Genomic DNA, 24,714 nt, shown 5'->3' with positions numbered 1-24,714 from the left:
GTTAGTAGCAGGAGTAGGACACACAGTCCCTCGAGCCTGCTCCGCCATTCAATAAGATCACGGCTGACCTTCGACCTCAACTCCACTTTCCCGCCCGATCCCCATATCCCTCGATTTTACATCCACCTGAGAGAGCAGACGGGGACCTCAGTTTAACGTATCATCCGAAAGATGGCCCCTCCGACAGTGCCGCACTCCCTCAGCACTGCCCCTCCGACAGTGCAGCACTTCCTCAGTACTGCCCCTCCGACAGTACAGCACTTCCTCAGTACTGCCCCTCCGACAGTGCAGCACTCCCTCAGTACTGCCCCTCCGACAGTGCAGCACTTCCTCAGTACTGCCCCTCCGACAGTGCAGCACTCCCTCAGTACTGCCCCTCCGACAGTGCAGCACTTCCTCAGTACTGCCCCTCCGACAGTGCAGCACTTCCTCAGTACTGCCCCTCCGACAGTGCAGCACTTCCTCAGCACTGCCCCTCCGACAGTACGGCACTTCCTCAGTACTGCCCCTCCGACAGTGCAGCACTTCCTCAGCACTGCCCCTCCGACAGTACGGCACTTCCTCAGCACTGCCCCTCCGACAGTGCAGCACTTCCTCAGTACTGCCCCTCCGACAGTGCGGCACTTCCTCAGCACTGCCCCTCCGACAGTACGGCACTTCCTCAGCACTGCCCCTCCGACAGTACGGCACTTCCTCAGCACTGCCCCTCCGACAGTGCGGCACTTCCTCAGCACTGCCCCTCCGACAGTACGGCACTTCCTCAGCACTGCCCCTCCGACAGTGCGGCACTTCCTCAGCACTGCCCCTCCGACAGTGCGGCGCTCCCTCAGCACTGCACTGGAGCATCGGCCTAGATTTTTGTGCTCAAGTCCCTGGAGCGGGACTTGAACCCACAACCTTCTGACCTCAGAAACGAGGGTGCTACTCACTGAGCCACAGCTGACACTAATGCAACAAGTGGAACTTGTACGTACCTCGAATGAATGAAAGAGATACCAAAAGCTCCATGCAACAATCGCATTGTAGTAGACAGAGACCAGGAATGATATAACAAGACTTGATGCACCTGTTGTTTGGGGAGGTTGGGGAAAAAACATTGTGACTCAACAAACTCAATGTGTCGTCTCACTGGAGTAAATTTCAACAGAAGGAATCGAAGTGAGAGGATACGCACCAACGCCAATCAAATATGGGTTGACTGCCTTCCAAGCTCCAATGCTACCCTTCCTCATCAATTGTCCTAATGTCAGTTCCAGATAAAACAATGGGAGTCCTTCCACAACTAACATTATGAGGTACGGAACTATAAATCCACCTGTAACAGATAAATACAGAATTAGCCGTGAAAACCTAATCGGGCGGGCGTTATAATTGTTAATCTTCTACATGGCTTACACTACCGTTTATTAATATTTTTTATTTTATTTATTTGTTCCTGGGATGTGGATGTCACTGGCAAGGCCGGCATTTATTGCCCATCCTAACTGCCCCTTGAGAAGGTGGTGGTGAGCCGCCTTCTTGAACCGCTGCAGTCCGTGTGGTGATGCATCTTTGTAATGATTTTGCTACAAAGGAGTGCCTCGCTGGGCCATTTCAGAGTCAACCACATTGCTGTGGGTCTGGGGTCACATATCGGGTAAGGGTGGCAGATTTCCTTCCCAGATGGGTTTTTACGACAATCCGGTAATTACATGGTCACTGTTACTGACACTGGCTTTTTAATTCCAGATTTATTTAATTGACTGAATTTAAATTCCCCAGCTGCCGTGGTGGGATTTGAACTCGGATCTCAAGATCATTAGTCCAGGTCTCGGGATTACTGGCCCAGTGATATAACCGCTGTGCTACCTTTTCCAATTTTGCTCTATTTACCCTTGCTTTAAGACTTTTCTCCAATATAACAACACCAATCTACATTTATATAGCGCCTTTAACGTAGTAACACGTCCCAAGGTACTTCGCAGGAACGATTGTCAATCAAAATGTGACACCGAGCTGCATGAGGAGAAATCAGGGCAGGTGACCAAAAGCTTGGTCAAAGAGGTCGGTTTTAAGGAGCATCTTGAAGGAGGAAAGAGAGGTAGAGAGGCGGAGAGGTTTAGGGAGGGAGTTCCAGAGCTTGGGGCCCAGGCAACAGAAGGCATGGCCACCGAAGGCGGAGCGATTATAATCAGGGATGCTCAAGAGGGCAGAATTAGAGGAGCAGAGATGTAAGAACATAAGAATTAGGAGCAGGAGTCGGCCATTCGGCCCCTCGAGCCTGCTCCACCATTCGGCTGATCTTCGACCTCAACTCCACTTTCCCGCCCGATCCCCATATCCCTCGATTCCCCGAGAGTCCAAAAATCTATCGATCTCAGCCTTGAATATACTCAACGACTCAGCATCCACAGCCCTCTGGGCCTGAGAATTCCAAAGATTCACCAACCTCTGAGTGAAGAAATTCCTCCTCATCTCAGTCCTAAATGGCCGACCCCTTATCCTGAGACTGTGACCCCTGGTTCTAGACTCTCCAGCCCGGGGGAAACATCCTCTCAGCACCTACCCTGTCAATCCCCCTCAGAATCTGGTATGTTTCAATGAGGTCACCTCTCATTCGTCTAAACTCCAGAGAGTATCGGCCCAATCTACTCAATCTCTCCTCATAGGACAACCATCTCGTGCCAGGGATTAATCTCATGAGGTGTGTCCACGAGTTAGATTTGATCTCCATGTACGAGACTGGTCAGAAGACATCATTTTATTTTTAACACAGTCCCTATTGATGATTTGCTGCATTCTCCTGATAGATAACTACACTGACTCATAAAAGGAAAAGCAGACTTGCATTTATATAGCGCCTTTCACGACCACCGGACGTCCCAAAGCGCTTTACAGCCAATGAAGTACTTTTTGGAGTGTAGTCACTGTTGTAATGTGGGAAACGCGGCAGCTAATTTGTGCACAGCAAGCTCCCACAAACAGCAATGTGATAATGACCAGATAATCTATTTTAGTGATGTTGGTTGAGGGATAAATATTGGCCCCAGGACACCGGGGATAACTCCCCTGCTCTTCTTCCAAATAGTGCCTGGGATCTTTTACATCCACCTGAGAGGGCAGGCGGGGCCTCGGTTTAACATCTCATCCGAAAGACTCCTGGAACCTATTGTACGATAAATGCTGCCAATTTCGATAGCTTGCAATGTAGAGCATCCGGAATAATATACCCGTTGTCCAACATTAGCAAAGTATGCCCCATACAGAAAAAAGCCACTCCCATTTCTCATAATAAAACAGTAGAATAATTCAGAATTTTGTCCCTCTTGTTCCGTGGGCTGATATCTTTTTTAATTTATTCGTTCCTGGGATGTGGGCGTCTCTGGCAATGCCAGCATTTATTGCCCATCCCTAATTGCCCTCGAGAGGGTGGTGGTGAGCCACTTTATACAACCAAGTGTCTCGCTGGGCCATTTCAGATCCACCCACATTGCTGTGGGTCTGGAGTCACTATACAATATACATAGATGACCTGGAAGAGGGGACAGAGTGTAGTGTAACAAAATTTGCAGATGACACAAAGATTAGTGGGAAAGCGGGTTGTGTAGAGGACACAGAGAGGCTGCAAAGAGATTTAGATTGGTTAAGCGAATGGGCTAAGGTTTGGCAGATGGAATACAATGTCGGAAAATATGAGGTCATCCACCTCGGGAAAAAAAAAACAGTAAAAGGGAATATTATTTGAATGGGGAGAAATTACAACATGCTGTGGTGCAGAGGGACCTGGGGATCCTTGTGCATGAATCCCAAAAAGTTAGTTTGTAGGTGCAGCAGGTAAACAGGAAGGCAAATGGAATGTTGGCCTTCATTGCGAGAGGGATGGAGTACAAAAGCAGGGAGGTCCTGCTGCAACTGTACAGGGTATTAGTGAGGCCACACCTGGAGTACTGCGTGCAGTTTTGGTCACCTTACTTAAGGAAGGATATACTAGCTTTGGAGGGGGTACAGAGACGATTCACTTGGCTGATTCCGGAGATGAGGGGGTTACCTTATGATGATAGATTGAGTAAATTGGGTCTTTACTCGTTGGAGTTCAGAAGTGGTGATCTTATAGAAACATTTAAAATCATGAAAGGGATAGACAAGATAGAGGCAGAGAGGTTGTTTCCACTGGTCGGGGAGACTAGAACTAGGGGGCACAGCCTCAAAATACGGTGGAGCCAATTTAAAACCGAGTTGAGAAGGAATTTCTTCTCCCAGAGGGTTGTGAATCTGTGGAATTCTCTGCCCAAGGAAGCAGTTGAGGCTAGCTCATTGAATGTATTCAAGTCACAGATAGATAGATTTTTAACCAATAAGGGAATTAAGGGTTACGGGGAGCGGGCGGGTAAGTGGAGCTGAGTCCACGACCAGATCAGCCATGATCTTGTTGAATGGCGGAACAGGCTCGAGAGGCTAGATGGCCTACTCCTGTTCCTAATTCTTATGTTCTTATGTTCTTATGTTCATAGGCCAGACCGGGTATCATAGAATCATAGAAATTTATGGCACAGAAGGAGGCTATTCAGCCCAGCATGTTCGCGTTGGCCGACAAAGAGCTACCCAGCCTAATCACACTTTCCAGCTCTCGGTCCGTAGCCCTGTAGGTTACGGCACTTCAGGTGCACATCCAAGTACTTTTTAAAAGTGGTGAGGGTTTCTGCCTCTACCACCCTTTCAGGCAGTGAGTTCCAGACCCCCACCACCCTCTGGGTGAAGACATTTCCCCTCAAATCCCCTCTAAACCTTTTACCAATTGCTTTAAAACACCCATCAACCATTACCCTTTGCTTCCTGCCTCTGAGCTAATTTTGGATCCAACTTGCCACTTTGCCCTGGATCCCATGGGCTTTTACTTTCGTAACCAGTCTGCCATGTGGGACCTTATCGAAGCTGTAAGGGCGGCAGATTTCCTTCCCTAAAGGACATCAGTGAACCAGACGGGTTTTACAACAATCCGGTAGTTTCATGGTCACCGTTACTGACACTGGCTTTTTAATTCTAGATTTATTTAATTGAATTTAAATTCCCCAGCTGCCCGTGGTGGGATTTGAACTTGTGTTTCCGGATCATTACTGCAGTTGTACAGGGCCTTGGTGAGGCCACACCTGGAATATTGTGTTCAGTTTTGGTCTCCTAATCTGAGGAAGGACGTTCTTGCTATTGAGGGAGTGCAGCGAAGGTTCACCAGACTGATTCCTGGGATGGCATGACCGACATATGAGGAGAGACTGGATCGACTGGGCTTGTATTCACTGGAGTTTAGAAGAATGAGAGGGGATCTCATAGAAACATATAAAATTCTGACGGGACTGGACAGGTTAGATGCAGGAAGAATGTTCCCAATGTTGGGGAAGTCCAGAACCAGGGGGACACAGTCTAAGGATAAGGGGTAAGCCATTTAGGACCGAGATGAGGAGAAACCTCTTCACTCAGAGAGTTGTTAACCTGTGGAATTCCCTGCCGCAGAGAGTTGTTGATGCCAGTTCATTGGATATATTCAAGAGGGAGTTAGATATGGCCATTATGGCTAAAGGGATCAAGGGGTATGGAGAGAAAGCAGGAAAGGGGTACTGAGGGAATGATCAGCCATGATCTTATTGAATGGTGGTGCAGGCTCGAAGGGCCGAATGGCCTACTCCTGCACCTATTTTCTATGTTTCTATGTTTCTATGTTTCTATTAGTCCAGGGCTGTGGATTACGAGTCCAGTAACAGAAGCACAATGTTACTGAACCCATATCTTCCAGGGATTCAATGGACTGCCCTCGTTCAACATCCTTTCCGTGCCCGTGTATCTGCGTTTCAGATTTTATATCTTTTCACATATCACAAGATCATAAGATAATGATGGATGAGGAAAGGAATGTGGTCCATTTAATTCATCTATCCACAAGCTCCAACAGTTCCCCAATTACAATGTTTCATCAATGATTTTCCCTCCAACAATCTACCTGGGAGACAATGACAAGTGCAGATCATTCCCTGCGTGAAGAGAAGCTTTGTGCTATCGACACCAATCTACCCCAACAATTCCACTTAAAGGGAAGATTCTGCATTCGTGCTTTCCATAGTATTTATATCTTATGGCAAGATCCCGTCTCATACTCCTCTTTTCCAGGCTGAGAAGTCCTGCTCCCTCCAATCTTATCTCAGACACCAGGGATCAACCATTTGGTTCTCTGCCCTGTCAGCCGTGGCTCAGTGGGCAGCACCCTCGCCTCTGAGTCAGAAGGTTGTGGGTTCAAGTCCCCCTCCAGAGACTTGAGCACAAAAATCTAGGCTGACACTCCCAGTGCAATACTGAGGGAGCGCCGCACTGTCGGAGGGGCAGTACTGAGGGAGCGCTGCACTGTCGGAGGGGCAGTGCTGAGGGAGTGCTGCACTGTCGGAGGGGCAGTATTGAGGGAGCGCTGCACTGTCAGAGGGGCAGTACTGAGGGAGCGCCGCACTGTCAGAGGGGCAGTACTGAGGGAGCGCTGCATTGTCGGAGGGGCAGTACTGAGGGAGCGCTGCACTGTCGGAGGGGCAGTGCTGAGGGAGTGCTGCACTGTCGGAGGGTCAGTACTGAGGGAGCGCTGCACTGTCAGAGGGGCAGTACTGAGGGAGCGCTGCACTGTCGGAGGGGCAGTACTGAGGGAGCGGTGCACTGTCGGAGGGGCAGCACTGAGGGAGCGCTGCACTGCTGGAGGTGCTGTCTTTCAGATGAGACGTTAAATCGAGGCCCCATATGCTCTCTCAGCTGGTCGTAAAAGGTCCGATGGCACTATTTCGAAGAAGAGCCACTAGTTATCCCTCAACCAACATCACAAAAAAAGATTATCTGTTTTTTATCACATTGCTGTTGGGCGATGGCAGCGAAGAGTGACGTCGTCAAGGTCCAGGTCGGTGATTGGAGCGTGGGCAGGAGCGGCAAGGTCGGGGCGAAGGAGCGGCGAGAGATTGTTAGAGGGACGTGATCGGGGCCCACAAGAGGCGAGGGCCCAGGGGCAGCACGGGCCCAGCCCACACTGCGATATGTGCGCGCACTGGGTCCGTGCAGCAGAGCTGGTCTCCAGTTAGTCCTGGTTAACCCTTGCCCCTGGACCAAGACCTCGCTCTGTCAAGCCCGTGTGGTGGCTGGTGTGCAACGGTCACCCCACGTTAAAACAATCCACCCACAGGCATCTTCCACCCTTCAGGATGTAGTTCGGGACCCGGAATATTAGGTCCTTCATTGAAACACCTGTGAACTCATCCCCTTTTTGGCGTGGAAGCAAGTCATCCTCGATACGAGGGACCGCCTGTGACGATGATGTGTGTGGGAGCTTGCTGTGCGCAAATCGGCTGCCCCGTTTCCCAAATTACAACAGTGACTTCACATCAAAAAAAGTACTTCATTGGCTGTAAAGCGCTTTGGGACATCTGGTGATCGTGAAAGGCACTAAAAAATGCAAGTCTTTCTAACGCATCTCTATAATTTTTTTTTAAATCGACTGAGAATTGGAAAAGAATGATATTCCAGAAAACAAGGCAGTGAGAATTAATTTGGTCAAACAATTACTGTTCAGACGTAACAAAATACACATTACCTTAAAACCACCAGAGATTTATTTCTTATTAGTGATGACTGAGAGAACTAGTAGGGCCTGGAGTGGGTCGTAAATATTGTCGATGTATCAGCTAATGGACCAATAAAGAGCACATTTGTGAAGGATTAACTTTTGAAACACGCTGAACAATTAACTTTGAAGCCTGCGATCCAAACAGGAATGGATTGGAGTTCGACTTGAATGAAAGGGAATAATCTTTGGCAAATTAGGTCCCCCCCACCCACCCCAGTGGGATGCCACAGGGATCAGTGCTGGGGCCTCAGCTATTTAAAATTTATATTAATGACCTGGATGAAGGGACCGAGTGTAACGTAGCCAAGTTTACTGATGATACAAAGATGGGTGGGAAAGCAAATTGTGAGGAGGACACAAAAAATCTGCAAAGGGACATAGACAGGCTAAGTGAGTGGGCAAAAATTTGGCAGATGGAGTATAATGTGGGAAAATGTGAGGTTATCCACTTTGGTAGGAAAAATAAAAAAGAAAATTACTATTTAAATGGGGAGCGATTACAAAATTCTGCAGTACACAGGGGTCTGGGGGCCCTTATATATGATGCACAAAATGCTATCATGAAGGTATAGCAAGTAATTAGGAAGGCAAATGGAATGTTGGCCTTTATTGCAAGGGGGGTGGAGTATAAAAACAGAGAAGTCCTGCTACAACTGTACAGGGTATTGGTGAGGCCACACCTGGAGTACTGCGTACAGTTTTAGTCTCCTTATTTAAGGAAGGATATACTTGCATTGGAGGCTGTTCAGAGAAGGTTCACCAGGTTGTTTCCGGAGATGAGGGGATTGTCTTATGAAGATAGGTTGAGCCTCTACTCATTGGAGCTTAGAAGAATGAGAGGTGATCTTATTGAAACGTATAAGATTCTGAGGGGGCTTGACAGGGTGGATGCAGAGAGGATGTTTCCCCTCGTGGGGGAATCTAGAACTAGGGGGCATAGTTTCAGAATAAGGGGTCACCCATTTAAAACTGAGATGAGCAGGAATTTCTTCTCTCAGAGGGTTGTAAATCTGTGGAATTCACTGCCTCAGAGAGCTGTGGAGGCTGGGTCATTGAATATATTTAAGGCGGAGATAGACAGATTTTTGAGCGATAAGGGAGTAAAGGGTTATGGGGAGCGGGCGGGGAAGTGGAGCTGTGTCTATGATCAGATCAGCCATGATCTTATTGAATGACAGAGCAGGCTCGAGGGGCCTAATAGCCTACTCCTGCTCTTATTTCTTATGTTCTTATGTTAAAAGATATCTTTAAAATGATGAAAGCTTTTGATAGAGTGGATGCAGAGAGAATGTTTCCACTTGTGGGGAAGACCATAACTAGAGGCCATCAATATAAGATAGTCACCCAGAAATCCAATAGGGAATTCAGGAGAAACTTCTTTACCCAGAGAGGGGTGAGAATGTGGAACTCACTGCCACAGGGAGGGGTTGAGGCGAATAGTATCGATGTATTTAAGGGGAGGCTAGACAGGGATATGAGGGAGAAGGGTGTTATATATGCAGACTATAGATATACTCTCTGTATAGTCACTGTATAGTTGCATAAGATGGAGACTTGTTACCTGATGTACTATCAATAAGGTTTACACTGTGTATATACTATGCTGGCACCACTAGAGGGTGCAACTGGTGGAGACCTGAGGGTCACCTGCATAGGTGTGCAGGGCCCAGTATAAAAGTCTGCCCACCATGCTTGTGCCTCACTCTGGAGTTACGAATAAAGGAGTAAGGTCACTACAGTTTGAGTACAACACATTGCCTCGTGGAGTCATTCATAGGTGCATCACAGACATAACAGAGGAAATAGAGGGTTACGCTGATAGAGTTAGATGAGGAAAGACAGGCGGAGGCTCGAGTGGAGCATAAATGCCGGCATGGACTGGTTGGGCCGAATGGCCTGTTTCTGGGCTGTATATCCCATGTAAACCTGTGTAAACTGTAACTGAGTGTTAGTGATATAGAAAGGCAGTGATGGTGAGAGTCAATTGCAACCCAATGTTTACCTCTCTCCCTCTGGAGAAGAAAAATGCTGACAGTGTCCTCTTTGCAAACTGAAGTGTGTCATTGCTAATTTCCGTGTGAGGAATTGTGACTGCCAACAATAGCAGACATTTATACAACAACAACTTGTATTTATATAGCACCTTTAACGTAGTGAAACATCCCAAGGCGCTTCACAGGAGTGTTATGAGATTTTTAAAAATTTGACACCGAGCCGCATAAGTAGAAATCAGGGCAGGTGACCAAAAGCTTGGTCAAGGAGGCAGGTTTTAAGGAGGATCTTGAAGGAGGAGAGAGAGGTAGAGAGGATGAGAGGTTTAGGGAGGGAGTTCCAGAGCTTGGGGCCCAGGCAACAGAAGGCATAGCCACCGATGGTGGAGCGATTATAATCAGGGATGGTCAGGAGGGCAGAATTAGAGGAGCGCAGACATCTCGGGGGGGTTGTGGGGCTGGAGGAGATTACAGAGATAGGGAGGGGCGAGGGCCATGGAGGGATTTGAAAACAAGGATGAGAATTTTGAAATCGAGATGTTGCTTAACCGAGAGCAAATGTAGGTCAGCGAGCACAGGGGGTGATGGGTGAGCGGGACTCGGTGCGAGTTAGGACACGGGGCAGCGAGCACAGGGGGTGATGGGTGAGCGGGACTTGGTGCGAGTTAGGACACGGGGCAGTGAGCACAGGGGGTGATGGGTGAGAGGGACTTGGTGCGAGTTAGGACACAGGGCAGTGAGCACAGTGGGTGATGGGTGAGCGGGACTCGATGCGAGTTAGGACACGGGGCAGTGAACACAGGGGGTGATGGGTGAGCGGGACTCGATGCGAGTTAGGACACGGGGCAGTGAGCACAGGGGGTGATGGGTGACCGGGACTGGGTGTGAGTTAGGACACGGGGCAGTGAGCACAGGGGGTGATGGATGAGCAGGACTCGGTGCGAGTTAGGACAGGGGGCAGTGAGCACAGGGGGTGATGGGTGAGTGGGACTCGGTGCGAGTTAGGACACGGGGCAGTGAGCACAGAGGGTGATGGGTGAGTGGGACTCAGTGTGAGTTAGGACATGGGGCAGTGAACACAGGGGGTGATGGGTGAGCGGGACTCGGTGCAAGTTAGGACACGGGGCAGTGAACACAGGGGGTGATCGGTGAGCGGGACTCGGTGCAAGTTAGGACACAGGGCAGCCGAGTTTTGGATCACCTCGAGTTTACCGTAGAATGTGGGAGGCCAGCCAGGAGTGCGTTGGAATAGTCAAGTCTAGAGGTAACAAAGGCATGGATGAATGTTTAATACAACTTACGCTATAAAAACTTATCATTTATGCGCAAAAGTCCACAATCTTTTAGGCCGCATAACTGATTTGCAGCACGGTTACACGTATCTCTGGGCACAAATACTGAGTAAAATTACGAGAAAGAGAGAAGGAAAGAAAGACTTGCATTTATATAGCGCCTTTCACGACCACCGGACGTCCCAAAGTGCTTTACAGCCAATGAAGGACTTTTGAAGTGTAGTCGTTGTTGTAATGTGGGAAATGCAGCAGCCAATTTGCGCACAGCAAGCTCCCAAACACAGCGATGTGATAATGACCAGATAATCTGTTTTTATTATGTCCTTCATCTGTCCATGTGAGACCTTATGGAGCAGATATCGTGGGGCTTCATGATCCGTGGAGTTACAGAATAGTATAGCGCAGGAGGCAGCCATTCGGCCCATCCAGTCTGCACCGGCTCTTTCGAAGAGCGATTCCCGTCAGTCCCACTCCCCCCGCTTGGCAATTAAAAAATTGTAAAGTCTTTTTGTACGATATTCAAATCTGACCCCTAACATTGGAAGACGACAGCACTTCAACTAAATGAACAGTATGTCCCCACTGCCCCCTCCACCGTTTCTATTCCTTTTGATGGAGAGCAGCGTAACGCAAGCTACCTACAGCAATAGTGGCATTGCCGTTCTTGCCGCTAACGATGGCTAATGTTGTTGCTGAACAATTGTGAAATCACAATAGGATGTCACAGAGGGGATCTCATTGAAACTTATAAACGGGGTTGGACAGACTGGATGCGGGGAGGATGTTTCCCCGGGGCTGGGAAGTCTAGAACAAGGGGTCACAGTCTCAGGATACGGGGTAGGAAATTTAGGACCGAGATGAGGAGAAGTTTCTTCACTCAGAGGGTGGTGAACCTGTGGAATTCTCTACCACAGAAGTCTGTGGAGGCCAAGTCCCTGAATATATTTAAGAAGGAGACAGATAGATTTCTAGACACAAAAGGCATCAAGGGGTATGGGGAGAAAGCGGGAATATGATGTTGAGATAGAGGATCAGCAATGATCATATTGAATGGCGGTGCAGACTCGAAGGGCCGAATGGCCTACTGCTGCTCCTATTTTCTATGTTTCTATGTTTCACTGAATTATCCCACTATGATGGTGCAGGTAGTCATTGGACAAGTGCACTCATGCTGACAGGGAGCGCCCCCCCAGCCAGCAGGACACATCGCAGATACAAACAATGGCGGATGGGTAAAGACCACCTGGTCCATCAAGCCAGTCCCACACACTGCCGACCGTTTTACGATACAGACTCGTTAAATTCCCCCCAATCGGTAAATGTTTCTGAATGTGCGGCCACCTCTGATTTTCAGAAACATATTCATTCTGCATTTCCTTGGGCCAAGCGGAGCGTTAAAATTCCCCCACACTCCATCTTTGCCGTTACATTCCACAGTTATCAACCATCGCTTGTTTGCCGAGGTGCTGCTCACTGACTTTACGTTGCTTTATCTTTCAAGAGACAAAGCTAACACATGGGTATCACAAGCTGTCTGACGTTTCTAAACAAACCACAACTTGTATTTATATAGCACCGTTAATGTAGTGAAACGTCCCAAGGTGCTTCACAGCAGCGTAATCAAACAAAATTTGATACTGAGCTACATAAGGAGATATTAGGGCAGGTGACCAAAAGCTTGGGCAAACCGGTAGGTTTTAAGGTGTGTCTTGAAGTGGAGAGAACATATGTTCATAAGAATGAGGAGCAAGAGTCGGCCATTCGGTCCCTCGAGCCTGCTCCGCCATTCAGTAAGACCGTGGAATTCTTTGAGGATGTAACGAACAGGGTGAATAAAGGGGAACCAGTGGATGTGGTGTATTTGGATTTCCAGAAGACATTTGACAAGGTGCCACATAAAAGGTTACTGCACAAGATAAAAGTTCACAGGGTTGGGGGTAGTATATTAGCATGGATGGAGGATTACCTAACTAATAGAGAATAGAGCGTCGGGATAAATGGTTCATTCTCTGGTTAGCAACCAGTAGCTAGTGAGATGCAGCAGGGATCAGTGCTGGGACCCCAACTATTTACAATCTATATTAACAACATGGAAGAAGAGACTGAGTGTAACGTAGCCAAGTTGGGATACAAAGATGGGGGAAAAGCAATGTGTGAGGAGGACACAAAAAATCGGCAAAAGGACATAGACAGGCTAAGTGAGTGGGCAAACGCTTGACAGATGGAGTATAATGTTGGAAAGTGTGAGGTCATGCACTTTGGCAGAAAAAAATAAAAGAGCAAGTTATTATTTAAATGGAGAAAGATTGCAAAGTGCCGCAGTACAGCGGGACCTGGGGGTACTTGTGCATGAAACACAAAAAGATAGTATGCAGGTACAGCAAGTGATCAGGAAGGCCAATGGTATCTTGGCCTTTATTGCAAAGGGGATGGAGTATAAAAGCAGGGAAGTCTTGCTACAGTTATACAGGGTATTGGTGAGGCCACACCTGGAATACTGCGTGCAGTTTTGGTTTCCATATTTATGAAAGGATATACTTGCTTTGGAGGCAGTTCGGAGAAGGTTCACTAGGTTGATTCCAGGGATGAGGGGTTGACTTATGAGGAAAGGTTGAGTAGGTTGGGCCTCTACTCATTGGAATTCAGAAGAATGAGAGGTGATCTTATCGAAACGTATAAGATTATGAGGGGGCTTGACAAGGTGGACGCAGAGAGGATGTTTCCACTGATGGGGGAGACTAGAACTAGGGGGCAAAATCTTAGAATAAAGGGCCGCCCATTTAAAACTGAGATGAGGAGAAATTTCTTCTCTCAAAGGTTTGTAAATCTGTGGAATTCGCTGCCTCAGAGAGCTATGGAAGCTGGGACATTGAATAAATTTAAGACAGAAATAGACTGTTTCTTGAGCAATAAGGGGATAAGGGGTTATGGGGAGCGGGCAGGGAAGTGGAGCTGAGTTCATGATCAGATCAGCCATGATCGTATTGAATGGCGGAACAGGTTCGAGGGGCCGTATGGCCTACTCCTGCTCCTATTTTTTATGTTCTTATGTTCTTATGTCTGATCTTCAACCTGTGTTCAAGCTGCAGATTTGAACAATATCCTTTCTTTGTCGAGGATTCCAGAGTCATAGGCTCTCCTGTCAAGCCCACAGGCAACATTCATTCAAACAGAAATGAAGCCAGGTCTGTCCAATGACATCAAGTAGAATGATCAGAACATAAGAATTAGGAGCAGGAGTCGGCCATTCGGCCCCTCGAGCCTGCTCCGCCATTCAATAAGATCACGGCTGATCTTCGACCTCAACTCCACTTTCCCGCCCGATCCCCATATCCCTCGATTCCCCGAGAGCCCAAAAATCTATCGATCTCAGCCTTGAATATACTCAACGACTCAGCATCCACAGCCCTCTGGGGCAGAGAATTCCAAAGATTCACCACCCTCTGAGTGAAGAAATTCCTCCTCATCTCAGTCCTAAATGGCCGACCCCTTATCCTGAGACTGTGACCCCTGGTTCTAGACTCTCCAGCCCGGGGGAAACATCCTCTCAGCATCTACCCTGTCAATCCCCCTCAGAATCTGGTATGTTTCAATGAGATAGATATATGTTGCTCCAGGTAGATCACCTCAATGTTGTAGAGTTTGAGAAGCTCAGCACATGAACATGGGTATAGCTACAGCTCTGCCTGATACACACGATGTTTTTGGATTATTAAAATAATCCATTAATTGATTGAGGGCATACCCAAGTATAAATTTATGTTCCATCATCTGCCAGCACCTCCCAAACCCGCGACCTCTACCACCTAGAAGGACAAGGGCAGCAGGTACATGGGAACACCATCACCTCCACGTTCCCCTCACAGTCACTCACCATCCTGACTTGGAAATATATCGGCCGTTCCTTCATCGTCGCTGGGTCACAATCCTGGAACTCCCTCCCTAACAGCACTGTGGGAGCACCTTCACCACACGGGACTGCAGCGGTTCAAGAAGGCGGCTCACCTCACCACCACCTTCTCAAGGGGCAGTTAGGGATGGGCAATAAATGCCGGCCTGGCCAGTGACGCTCACATCCCATGTAGAAAAGTTTTTTAAATCATTAAACAAGTTTGATTTCTTTGCCATTTGCAATATCATATATAATAGTAACTTTTCTGGCTCACATCCTGCCAGTACTGTTTGAAATGATTACACCCCTTAACCTTATCTTGTTACGCGGGTTATCATTGACTTTGTGGATTCAAATCTGTTCCACATTTTGCAGCACATGGGTATGTTTTCATAGAATCATAGAAATTTACCGCACGGAAGGAGGCCATTTGGCCCATCGAGTCTGTGCCGGCCGACAAAGAGCTACCCAGCCTAATCCCACTTTCCAGCTCTGGGTCCGTAGCCCTGCAGGTTACGGCACTTCAGGTGCACATCCAAGTACTTTTTAAATGTGGTGAGGGTTTCTGCCTCTACCACCCTTTCAGGCCGTGAGTTCCAGACCCCCACCACCCTCTGGGTGAAGAAAATTCTCCCCAACACTACACAATTACTTTAATCTAAGCACCCTGGTTGTTGATCCCTCTGCTAAGGGAAATAGGTCCTTCCTATCCACGCCCCTCAAAATTTTAAACACGTCAATCAGGTCTCCCCTCAGACTCCTCTGTTCCAAAGAAAACAACCCCAACCGATCCAATCTTTCCTCATTTTTTCCTGTTACAGATGCAGATTAAGCTGCGGGCAAGTCAAATACTCGAACCCAGTGTTCCAGCTCTCACTGGCATAATTGTATTTTTTCCCTTTCATTGTGAGCCATGCTGCCGAGCCCACAGTGCCAGGGTACAATGGGGGTTTGGCCAGGCTGGGGGATTCTTAGTCAATAATGGAGAATATTAAACATTATTTGGTCATCCGCCTAAACATAGCTCATATACAAGTGGGAAAGAAAGCTTAAAACACAGTTTAAAAAATTTCGAAAACTCTTTGGAATTCGCGGCCCCAAAGGGCTGTGATGCTCTTCTGTCTATCGCTGCCTCAGTGGGCAGCACCCTCGCCTCCGAGTCAGAAGGTTGTGGGGTCAAGTCCCACTCCAAGCACAAAAATCTAGGCTGATACTCCCAGTGCAGTGCTGAGGGAGTGCTGCACTATCGGAGAAGCAGTATTGAGGGAGCGCTGCACTGTCAGAGGGGCAGTACTGAAGGAGTGCTGCACAGTTGGAGGGGCAATACTGAGGGAGCGCTGCACTGTCGGAGGGGCAGTACTGAGGGAGCGCCGCACTGTCGGAGGGGCAGTACTGAAGGAGTGCTGCACAGTTGGAGGGGCAATACTGAGGGAGCGCTGCACTGTCGGAGGGGCAGTACTGAGGGAGTGCTGCACTGTCGGAGGGGCAGTACTGAGGGAGTGCTGCACTGTTGAAGGTGCCGTCTTTCAGATGAGACGTTAAACCGAGGCCCCATCTGCTCTCTCAGGTGGATGTAAAAGATCCCACGGCACTATTTTGAAGGAGAGCAGGGGAGTTCTCCCCGGTGTCCTGGGGCCAATATTTATCCCTCAATCAACATCACTAAAACAGATTATCTGGTCATTATCACATTGCTGTGTGTGGGAGCTTGCTGTGCGCGGGAGCTTGCTGTGCGCAAATTGCCTGCCGTGTTTCCCACATTACAACAGTGACTCCACTTCAAAAAGTACTTCATTGGCTGTAAAGCGCTTTGGGATGTCCGGTGGTTGTGAAAGGCACTATAGAAATGCAAGACTCTCTTTTGAAAGCCAACATCAGATTTGAGTGTGGATAACCAAGACAGTTATACAGCAGCACAATGTATTTAGAACGTTTATACAGATTTCCAGCATCCGCAGTATTTGTGCATTTATTTTATGAGACAGTCGGTCAGCCCATGTCTCAAAAAAATGCACACAGAAAACTTATTTTTAAACTTTGCAGACTCCCCCCCCCACCCCTCACCCCCGCCCACGGGGTACATAGGTTGGACAATACAAACTGACCATCCTCCAGACCCAATGAGTGGTTCTTCATAGATTCAACAAAAAAATGCGAAACCGCTAAAGCAAGCAGAATTCAAAGCACTTTCACACCCCACACCCTGGGTGAAAGTCACAAACTGTCCCAGACTCCTGGCCATTTATTTAACAAGGGGGACGGGGGGGTCAGCTCCCTCTCCGAGATCCACCAACACCCTCCCAGCACAATCCCAACACCCTCCCAGCACAATCCCAACACCCTCCCAGCACAATCCCAACACAATCCCAACATCCTCCCAGCACAATCCCAACACCCTCCCAGCACAATCCCAGCACAATCCCAACACCCTCCCAGCACAATCCCAACACCCTCCCAGCACAATCCCAACACCCTCCCAGCACAATCCCAACACAATCCCAACACCCTCCCAGCACAATCCCAACATCCTCCCAGCACAATCCCAACACCCTCCCAGCACGGACTCTGCGAGCAATCTTGCCTGTTTGATAAGAGAGAGAGAAAAGATTTTTAGGTTTTTTTTGAGAGATGCCCGCTTACCTCCTCCGTGCATTTGACACAGGTAGGGAAAACGCCACACGTTGCCCAAGCCCACTGCAAAGGAGATGCAGGCGAAGACAAACTCCATGGGACTGTCCCACGACGGTCTGGCATCGTCCATGTCTGCGGGGAGCTGTGTGCAGTGTGGGGCTGGGAGCTGGGCTCACACAATCGCTTCTGCCCCAGTGTCAAGTGCTGAGAGAAGAATCTCTCCAGGAACCTGGCACTTTGCACCACCCCCCCAACCAAAAAAAAATCAGCTGTTTAATTTCTAATCTTATTAACTCCCGACACGGTGGCTGAGGGTGAATAGCTCACAGGGAAGGTGTGAGGTATGCACTGGTCAGGGCAAATGAGAGTGTCCCTGGGAGGAGGGGTGGGGATGGGAGTGTGGGGACGCGTAACTTCTGCAAAAGTTTTGCAAAGGGACATTTGGTGTGCAGGGGCAGCGCTGACTGCGTCATAGAAAGGTGGGTGCCCATATAAGGGGCGTGCAACATACATATATTTCATATATTTCTAAAGTGGCTTCGTCGAAGCTGCTTACAAGTTGCATGAGTTTGGCAAAAAAGTGCTGTTTCCGAAACTGACTTAATCCAGTGATAATCATCTTTTTAAAAACAAACTTCCTCCTGTTTTTGGGACTGTGGGGGCTATTATAACACACATTGTAGGATTTACTAAATCTGTCCGCTGCAAAACTTTATAAAGTTTGACAGGGCTCCATCTGGTGGCATCTCTCCAAACTGAGCAGCAACTGGTGTGAACTCAAATTAAGCTGGAGGAACAGCTAGAGGTAATAACAATAACTTTTATTTATATAGCAACTTTAACGTAGTAAAACGTCTCACGGCGCTTCACAGCAGTGTTACAGACAAAATAGATAAATTTGACACCAAGCCTCAGAAGAAATTACGGCAGATGTTCAAATGCTTGTTTAAAGAAGTCCGTTTTATCATCATAGGCAGTCCCTCGGAATCGAGGAAGACTTGCTTCCACTCTAAAAGTGGCTGAACAGTCCAATATGGGAATTACAGTCCCTGTCACAGGTGGGACAGACAGTGGTTGGAGAAAAGAGTGGGTGGGGAGTCTGGTTTGCCGTACGCTCCTTCCGTTGCCTGCGCTTGGTTTCTGCAACGAGCGTCTTAAAGGAGGAAAGAGAGGTAGAGAGGCAGAGAGGTTTAGGGAGGGAGTTCCAGAGTTTGGGGCCCAGGCAACAGAAGGCACGGCCACCGATGGTGGAGCGATTATAATCAGGGATGGTCAAGAGGCCAGAATTTGAGGAGCGCAGACATCTCGGGGGGTTGTGGGGCTGAAAATGATTACAGAGATAGGGGCAAGTCCATGGAGTGATTTGTAAACAAAGATGAGAATTTTGAAATCGAGGCGTTGTTTAACTGGGAGCCAATGTAGGACAGCGAGCACAGGGGGTGATGGGTGAGCGGGACTGGGTACGAGTTAGGACATGGGGCAGCGAGCACAGGGGGTGATGGGTGATCTATTAAATGTCCGATACATATGTTGGACTCCCCTTATATGGACATCCCCTTTCTGTCATGGCAAGCGAGCCCCAGGTGGGCAGAGGAAACATTTCAAGGACATCCTCAAAGCCTCCCTGATAAAAATGCAACATCCCCACCGACACCTGGGAGACCCTGGCCAAAGACCGCCCTAAGTGGAGGAAGTGCATCCGGGAGGGCGCTGAGCACCTCGAGTCTCGTCGGGAACACTCGACAACCCAAGCACCCACCCACCCGCCCCTCCAACCACCGTCTGCCCCAGACACCACCCGTGACAGAGACTGTCGGTCCCGCATTGGTCTCATCGATCACCTGAGAACTCATGTTAGTGTGGAAGCAAGTCATCCTCGACTCCAAGGGACTGCCTCAAAAGAGGGGAACAGCACCTTATCTTTCTATCAGGCACTTCACAGACTTCTAGACTCAACATGGCATTGAACAATTTCAGATCATACCCTCGGCCCCCGTTTCTTCAGACACCATCTGTTGCTGATTCTGCCATTCCCATTTACATCTCCTTACATCTTACTTGTCCCCATTACCATCTCCTTTTGCCTCGCACCATCATCCCCTTTGTCTCTCTAATCTCTCCTGCCTTCCACCCAATCACAGACCTTCCCTTTTGTTCTTCCCTCCCCTCCCCCCTTTCCCTGCCCCCGCACTCACTTAAAAACCGGGCACATCTCCAACTTTTCCCAGTTCTGATGAAGGGCTAACTCTGTTTCTCTCTCCACAGACGCTGCCCGACCCACTGAGTATTTCCAGCATTTCATGTTTTCATTTCAGATTTGCAGTATTTTGCTTTGGTCATTTTTTAATTTATTCATTCCTGGGATGTGGGCGTCGCTGGCAAGGCCGACATTTATTGCCCATCCCTAATTGCCCCTTGAGAAGGTGGTCGTGAGCCGCCTTCTTGAATCGCTGCAGTCCGTGTGGTGAAGGTGCTCCCACAGTGCTGTTAGGGAGGGAGTTCCAGGATTGTGACCCAGCGACGATGAAGGAACGGCCGATATATTTCCAAGTCAGGATGGTGAGTGACTCAGATGAGAGAGAGCAGTCCAATAGGCCTTGGTTTAACGCCTCATCCGAAAGCCGGCCCCTCCGACAGTGTGGCACTCCTTCAGTACTGCCCCTCCGACAGTGCGGCTTTGCCTCAGTACTGCCCCTCCAACAGCGCAGTACGGCGCTTCCTCAGTACTGCCCCTCCGACAGTGCGGCACTCCCTCAGTACTGCCCCTCCGACAGTGCAGTACGGCGCTTCCTCAGTACTGCCCCTCCGACAGTGCAGCGCTCCCTCAGTACTGCCCCTCCGACAGTGCGGCACTCCCTCAGTACGGCCCCTCCGACAATGCAGCACTCCCTCAGTACTGCCCCTCCGACAATGCAGTGCTCCCTCAGTACTGCCCCTCCGACAGTGCAGTGCTCCCTCAGTACTGGCCCTCCGACAGTGCAGCACTCCCTCAGTACTTCCCCTCCGACAGTGCAGCACTCCCTCAGTACTGCCCCTCTGACAGTGCAGCACTCCCTCAGTACTGCCCCTCCGACAGTGCGGCGCTCCCTCAGTACTGGCCCTCCGACAGTGCGGCGCTCCCTCAGCACTGCACTGGGAGTGTCAGCCTAGATTTTTTGTGCTCAAGTCCCTGGAGGGGGACTTGAACCCACAACCTTCTGACTCAGAGGCGAGGGTGCTGCCCACTGAGCCACGGCTGACGTGAGTACACAAATACTTGTTGAATTTTTTGGCAGCTCTGACTGTCCTTCATTTTTCAACTGTCAGCTGAGGGAGCTTCTCTAACTCTGCCCTCCTGACCATCCCTGATTATAATCGCTCCACCATCGGTGGCCGTGCCTTCTGTTGCCTGGGCCCCAAGCTCTGGAACTCCCTCCCTAAACCTCTCCGCCTCTTGTTTCCTCCTTCAAGATGCTCCTTAAAACCTCCCTCTTTGACCAAGCTTTTGGTCACCTGCACTTATTTCTCCTTATGCAGCTCGGTGTCAAATGTTTATCTCACAACACTCCTGTGAAGCGCCTTGGGACGTTTCACTATGTTAAAGGCGCTATATAAATACACGTTGTTAAATGTCTCGCTGAAGCTGGAGCTCTGAGTGTTGTAACGCTGATGAAATGACAAATCTGGGACGCAGACTGATGGTGCAATTCAAAATACAATCAGAATAAAAAGTAGGGAATCAGCGCTACAGCACAAGTTCTCAAAAGAACGCTTCTAGATTTCAACCCTACCCCTTCAAATGATAATATAGCATTTGTATAAAAAGCTGGTACCTGATTCAGATAACAGTTAAACTTGATCGACATCAAACATTCTGCAGTCTCGGAAGTGGATGGTACCTAATGCGTTGTATAAGAAATAGGAGCAGGAGTAGGCCATTCGGCCCCTCGAGCCTGCTCCGCCATTCAATAAGATCATGGCTGATCTGATCATGGACTCAGCTCCACTTCCCTGTCCGCTCCCCATAACCCTTCACTCCCTTATCGCTCAAAAATCTGTCTACCTCCGCCTTAAATATATTCAATGACCCAGCCTCCACAGCTCTCTGGGGCAGAGAATTCCACAGATTTACAACCCTCTGAGAGAAGAAATTCCTCCTCATCTCAGTTTTAAATGGGTGGCCCCTTATTCTGAAACTATGCCCCCTAGTTCCAGATTCCCCCACGAGGGGAAACATCCTCTCTGCATCCACCCTGTCAAGCCCCCTCAGAATCTTATACAAGTCAATAAGATCACCTCTCATTCTTCTAAACTCCAATATAATAACCTGCTCAACCTTTCTTCATAAGACAACCCCTTCATTTCAGGAATCAACCTCGTGAACCTTCTCTGAACTGCCTCCAATGCAAGTATATCCTTCCTGTAGTAAAGAGACCAAAACTGTGTTCATCAATTATACTATTGGCCCAGTATTTCATAGAAATTTATGGCACAGGAGGCCATTCGGCCCATCGTGTCCGTACCGGCCGACAAAGAGCTACCCAGCCTAATCCCACTTTCCCGCTCTCGGTCCGTAGCCCTGTAGGTTACGGCACTTCAGGTGCACATCCAAATACTTTTTAAATGTGGTGAGGGTTTCTGCCTCTACCACCCTTTCAGGCCGTGAGTTCCAGACCCCCCCACCCTCTGGGTGAAAAAAGTTCTCCTCAAATCCCCTCTAATCCTTCCACCAATTACTTTAAATCTATGCCCCCTGGTTATTGACCCCTCTGCTAAGGGAAATAGGTTTCAGCCGTGGCTCAGTGGGCAGCACTCTCTCGCCTCGGAGTCAGAAGGTTGTGGGTTCAAGTCCCACTCCAAGGAATTGAGCACAAAAAGTCTAGACTGACATTCCAGTGCAGTGCTGAGGGAGCGCAGTACTGTCGGGGGGGCAATACTGAAGGAGCGCCGCATTGTCGGAGGGGCCGCACTGTCGGAGGGGCAATGCTGAGGGAGCGGCGCACTATCAGAGGGGCAATACTGAGGGAGTGCCGCACTGTTGGAGGGGCAGTACTGAGGCTCCGCTGCACTGTCGGAGGGGCAGTACTGAGGGAGCACCGCACTGTCGGAGGGGCAGTGCTGAGGGAGCGGCGCACTATCAGAGGGGCAATACTGAGGGAGTGCCGCAATGTCAGAGGGGCACTACTGAGGGAGTGCCGCACTGTTGGAGGGGCAGTACTGAGGCTCCGCTGCACTGTCGGAGGGGCAGTACTGAGGGAGTGCTGCACTGTCGGAGGGGCAGTACTGAGGGAGTGCTGCACTGTCGGAGGGGCAGTACTGAGGGAGTGCTGCACTGTCGGAGGGGCAGTACTGAGGCTCCGCTGCACTGTCGGAGGGGCAGTGCTGAGGGAGCGGCGCACTATCAGAGGGGCAATACTGAGGGAGTGCTGCAATGTCGGAGGGGCACTACTGAGGGAGTGCCGCACTGTTGGAGGGGCAGTACTGAGGCTCCGCTGTACTGTCGGAGGGGCAGTACTGAGGGAGCACCGCACTGTCGGAGGGGCAGTGCTGAGGGAGCGGCGCACTATCAGAGGGGCAATACTGAGGGAGTGCCGCAATGTCAGAGGGGCACTACTGAGGGAGTGCCGCACTGTTGGAGGGGCAGTACTGAGGCTCCGCTGCACTGTCGGAGGGGCAGTACTGAGGGAGTGCTGCACTGTCGGAGGGGCAGTACTGAGGGAGTGCTGCACTGTCGGAGGGGCAGTACTGAGGGAGTGCTGCACTGTCGGAGGGGCAGTACTGAGGCTCCGCTGCACTGTCGGAGGGGCAGTACTGAGGGAGTGCTGCACTGTCGGAGGGGCAGTACTGAGGGAGCACCGCACTGTCGGAGGTGCCGTCTTTCGGATGAGATGTTAAACCGAGGCCCTGTCTGCCCTCTCAGGTACTTCCCATGGCACTATTGGAAAGAAGAGCAGGGGAGGTATCCCCGGTGTCCTGGGACCTCATCAACATAAGATTATCTGTGTCATTATCACATTGCTGTGTGTGGGAGCTCGCTGTGCGCATATTGGCTGCCGCGTTTCCCACATTACAACAGTGACTACACTTCAAAGAAGTACTTCATTGGCTGTAAAGCGCTTTGGGACGTCCAGTGGCTGTGAAAGGCGCTATAGAAATGCAAGTCTTTCTTCTGTCTCCCTTTAACCTCCCCTGTTCCAATGAAAACACCACCAGTCTACCCAATCTTTCCTCATCGCTAAATTCTCATGTCCTGGCAACATCCTCATAAATCTCCAACTATGTGTCTGGAATAAAACTTAAAAATACAAATTGAATATTTGAAACACATTTAATGAGCAAACTGTGCAGCAACTGTGTCCGTGAAGGGCCATTCGAGCTGCTTTGTTACAATTATAGGGTAATTCTGCTGCCTAACCAAGGAAAGCAAAGATGTGCCTTCCAAGTAATCCGTAAATGAAACAGCGTGCGTAAAATGAGCAGCGTGGAGGCACCAACCTGCATGAGAACACCAGCGGCAGGTCGGGGCCAATAAAGGAGCAGCGAGTGGAGGCCCGGGAGCAGCGTGGGGGCGTACCGCGGCAGGGAGCAGCGTGGGGGTGTACCGCGGCAGGGAGCAGCGTGGGGGTGTACCGCGGCAGGGAGCAGCGTGGAGGCGTACCGCGGCAGGGAGCAGCGTGGAGGCGTACCGCGGCAAGGTACAGCGCGAGCCGGTGCAGGAGGGCGACGGCAGCGAAGAGTGACGTCATCAAGGTCCGGGTCGGTGATTGGAGCGTGGGCAGGTACAGCAGGAGCGGCGAGGTCGGGGCGAAGGAGCGGCGAGAGGTTGTAGAGGGACGTGATCGGGGCCCAGGAGAGGCGAGGGCCCAGGGGCAGCACGGGCCCAGCCCACACTGCGATATGTGAGCGCACTGCGTCCGTGCAGCAGAGCTGGTCTCCAGTCGTCCTGGTTAACCCTTGCCCCTGGACCAAGACCTCGCTCTGTCAAGCCCGTGTGGTGGCTGGTGTGCAACGGTCACCCCACGTTAAAACAATCCACCCACAGGCATCTTCCACCCTTCAGGATGTAGTTCGGGATCTGGAATATTAGGTCCTTAATTGGAACACCTGTGAACTCATCCTTTTTTGGTGTGGAATCAAGTCATCCTCGCTTCGAGGACTGCCTATGATTATGATGAAAATGAGACCCATTAGTTAGGCATCAAATCTTGGTCCATAAATCCCAAGACAAGCCAACTCTTCCAACACAAATCTAAAAAACTATTTTCCAATTGATTTGTGGCTCATCCTCATTGCAGTGTCAGCAATCCT

At 49.7% G+C, this 24,714-nt stretch overlaps 1 protein-coding gene across 2 annotated transcripts in view; it reads right to left on the bottom strand.

Annotated features, from left to right (window-relative positions):
- LOC139264214 (sodium- and chloride-dependent transporter XTRP3A-like) overlaps positions 1 to 17,827 on the bottom strand; it is an 86,069-nt gene extending 68,242 nt beyond the window's left edge. The window contains exons 1-3 of one of the 2 annotated variants that reach the window (XM_070880321.1): positions 17,437 to 17,827; positions 1,175 to 1,315; positions 975 to 1,066 (exon numbers count right to left, since the gene is read on the bottom strand). In XM_070880321.1, coding sequence (XP_070736422.1) covers positions 975 to 1,066; positions 1,175 to 1,315; positions 17,437 to 17,557 — 354 coding nt within the window. In that variant the 5' untranslated portion in view covers positions 17,558 to 17,827. The remainder of the gene's footprint in view (positions 1 to 974; positions 1,067 to 1,174; positions 1,316 to 17,436) is intronic. The other variant, XM_070880323.1, reaches the window with a different exon arrangement.
- Between the last annotated feature and the right edge of the window lie 6,887 nt (positions 17,828 to 24,714).

Source organism: Pristiophorus japonicus, chromosome 5 (assembly GCF_044704955.1).
Source record: "Pristiophorus japonicus isolate sPriJap1 chromosome 5, sPriJap1.hap1, whole genome shotgun sequence".
Lineage (NCBI taxonomy): Eukaryota > Metazoa > Chordata > Chondrichthyes > Pristiophoridae > Pristiophorus > Pristiophorus japonicus.
The sequence above is the reverse complement of the archived record's forward strand: the minus strand, read 5'-3'. Positions and strand labels throughout refer to the sequence as shown.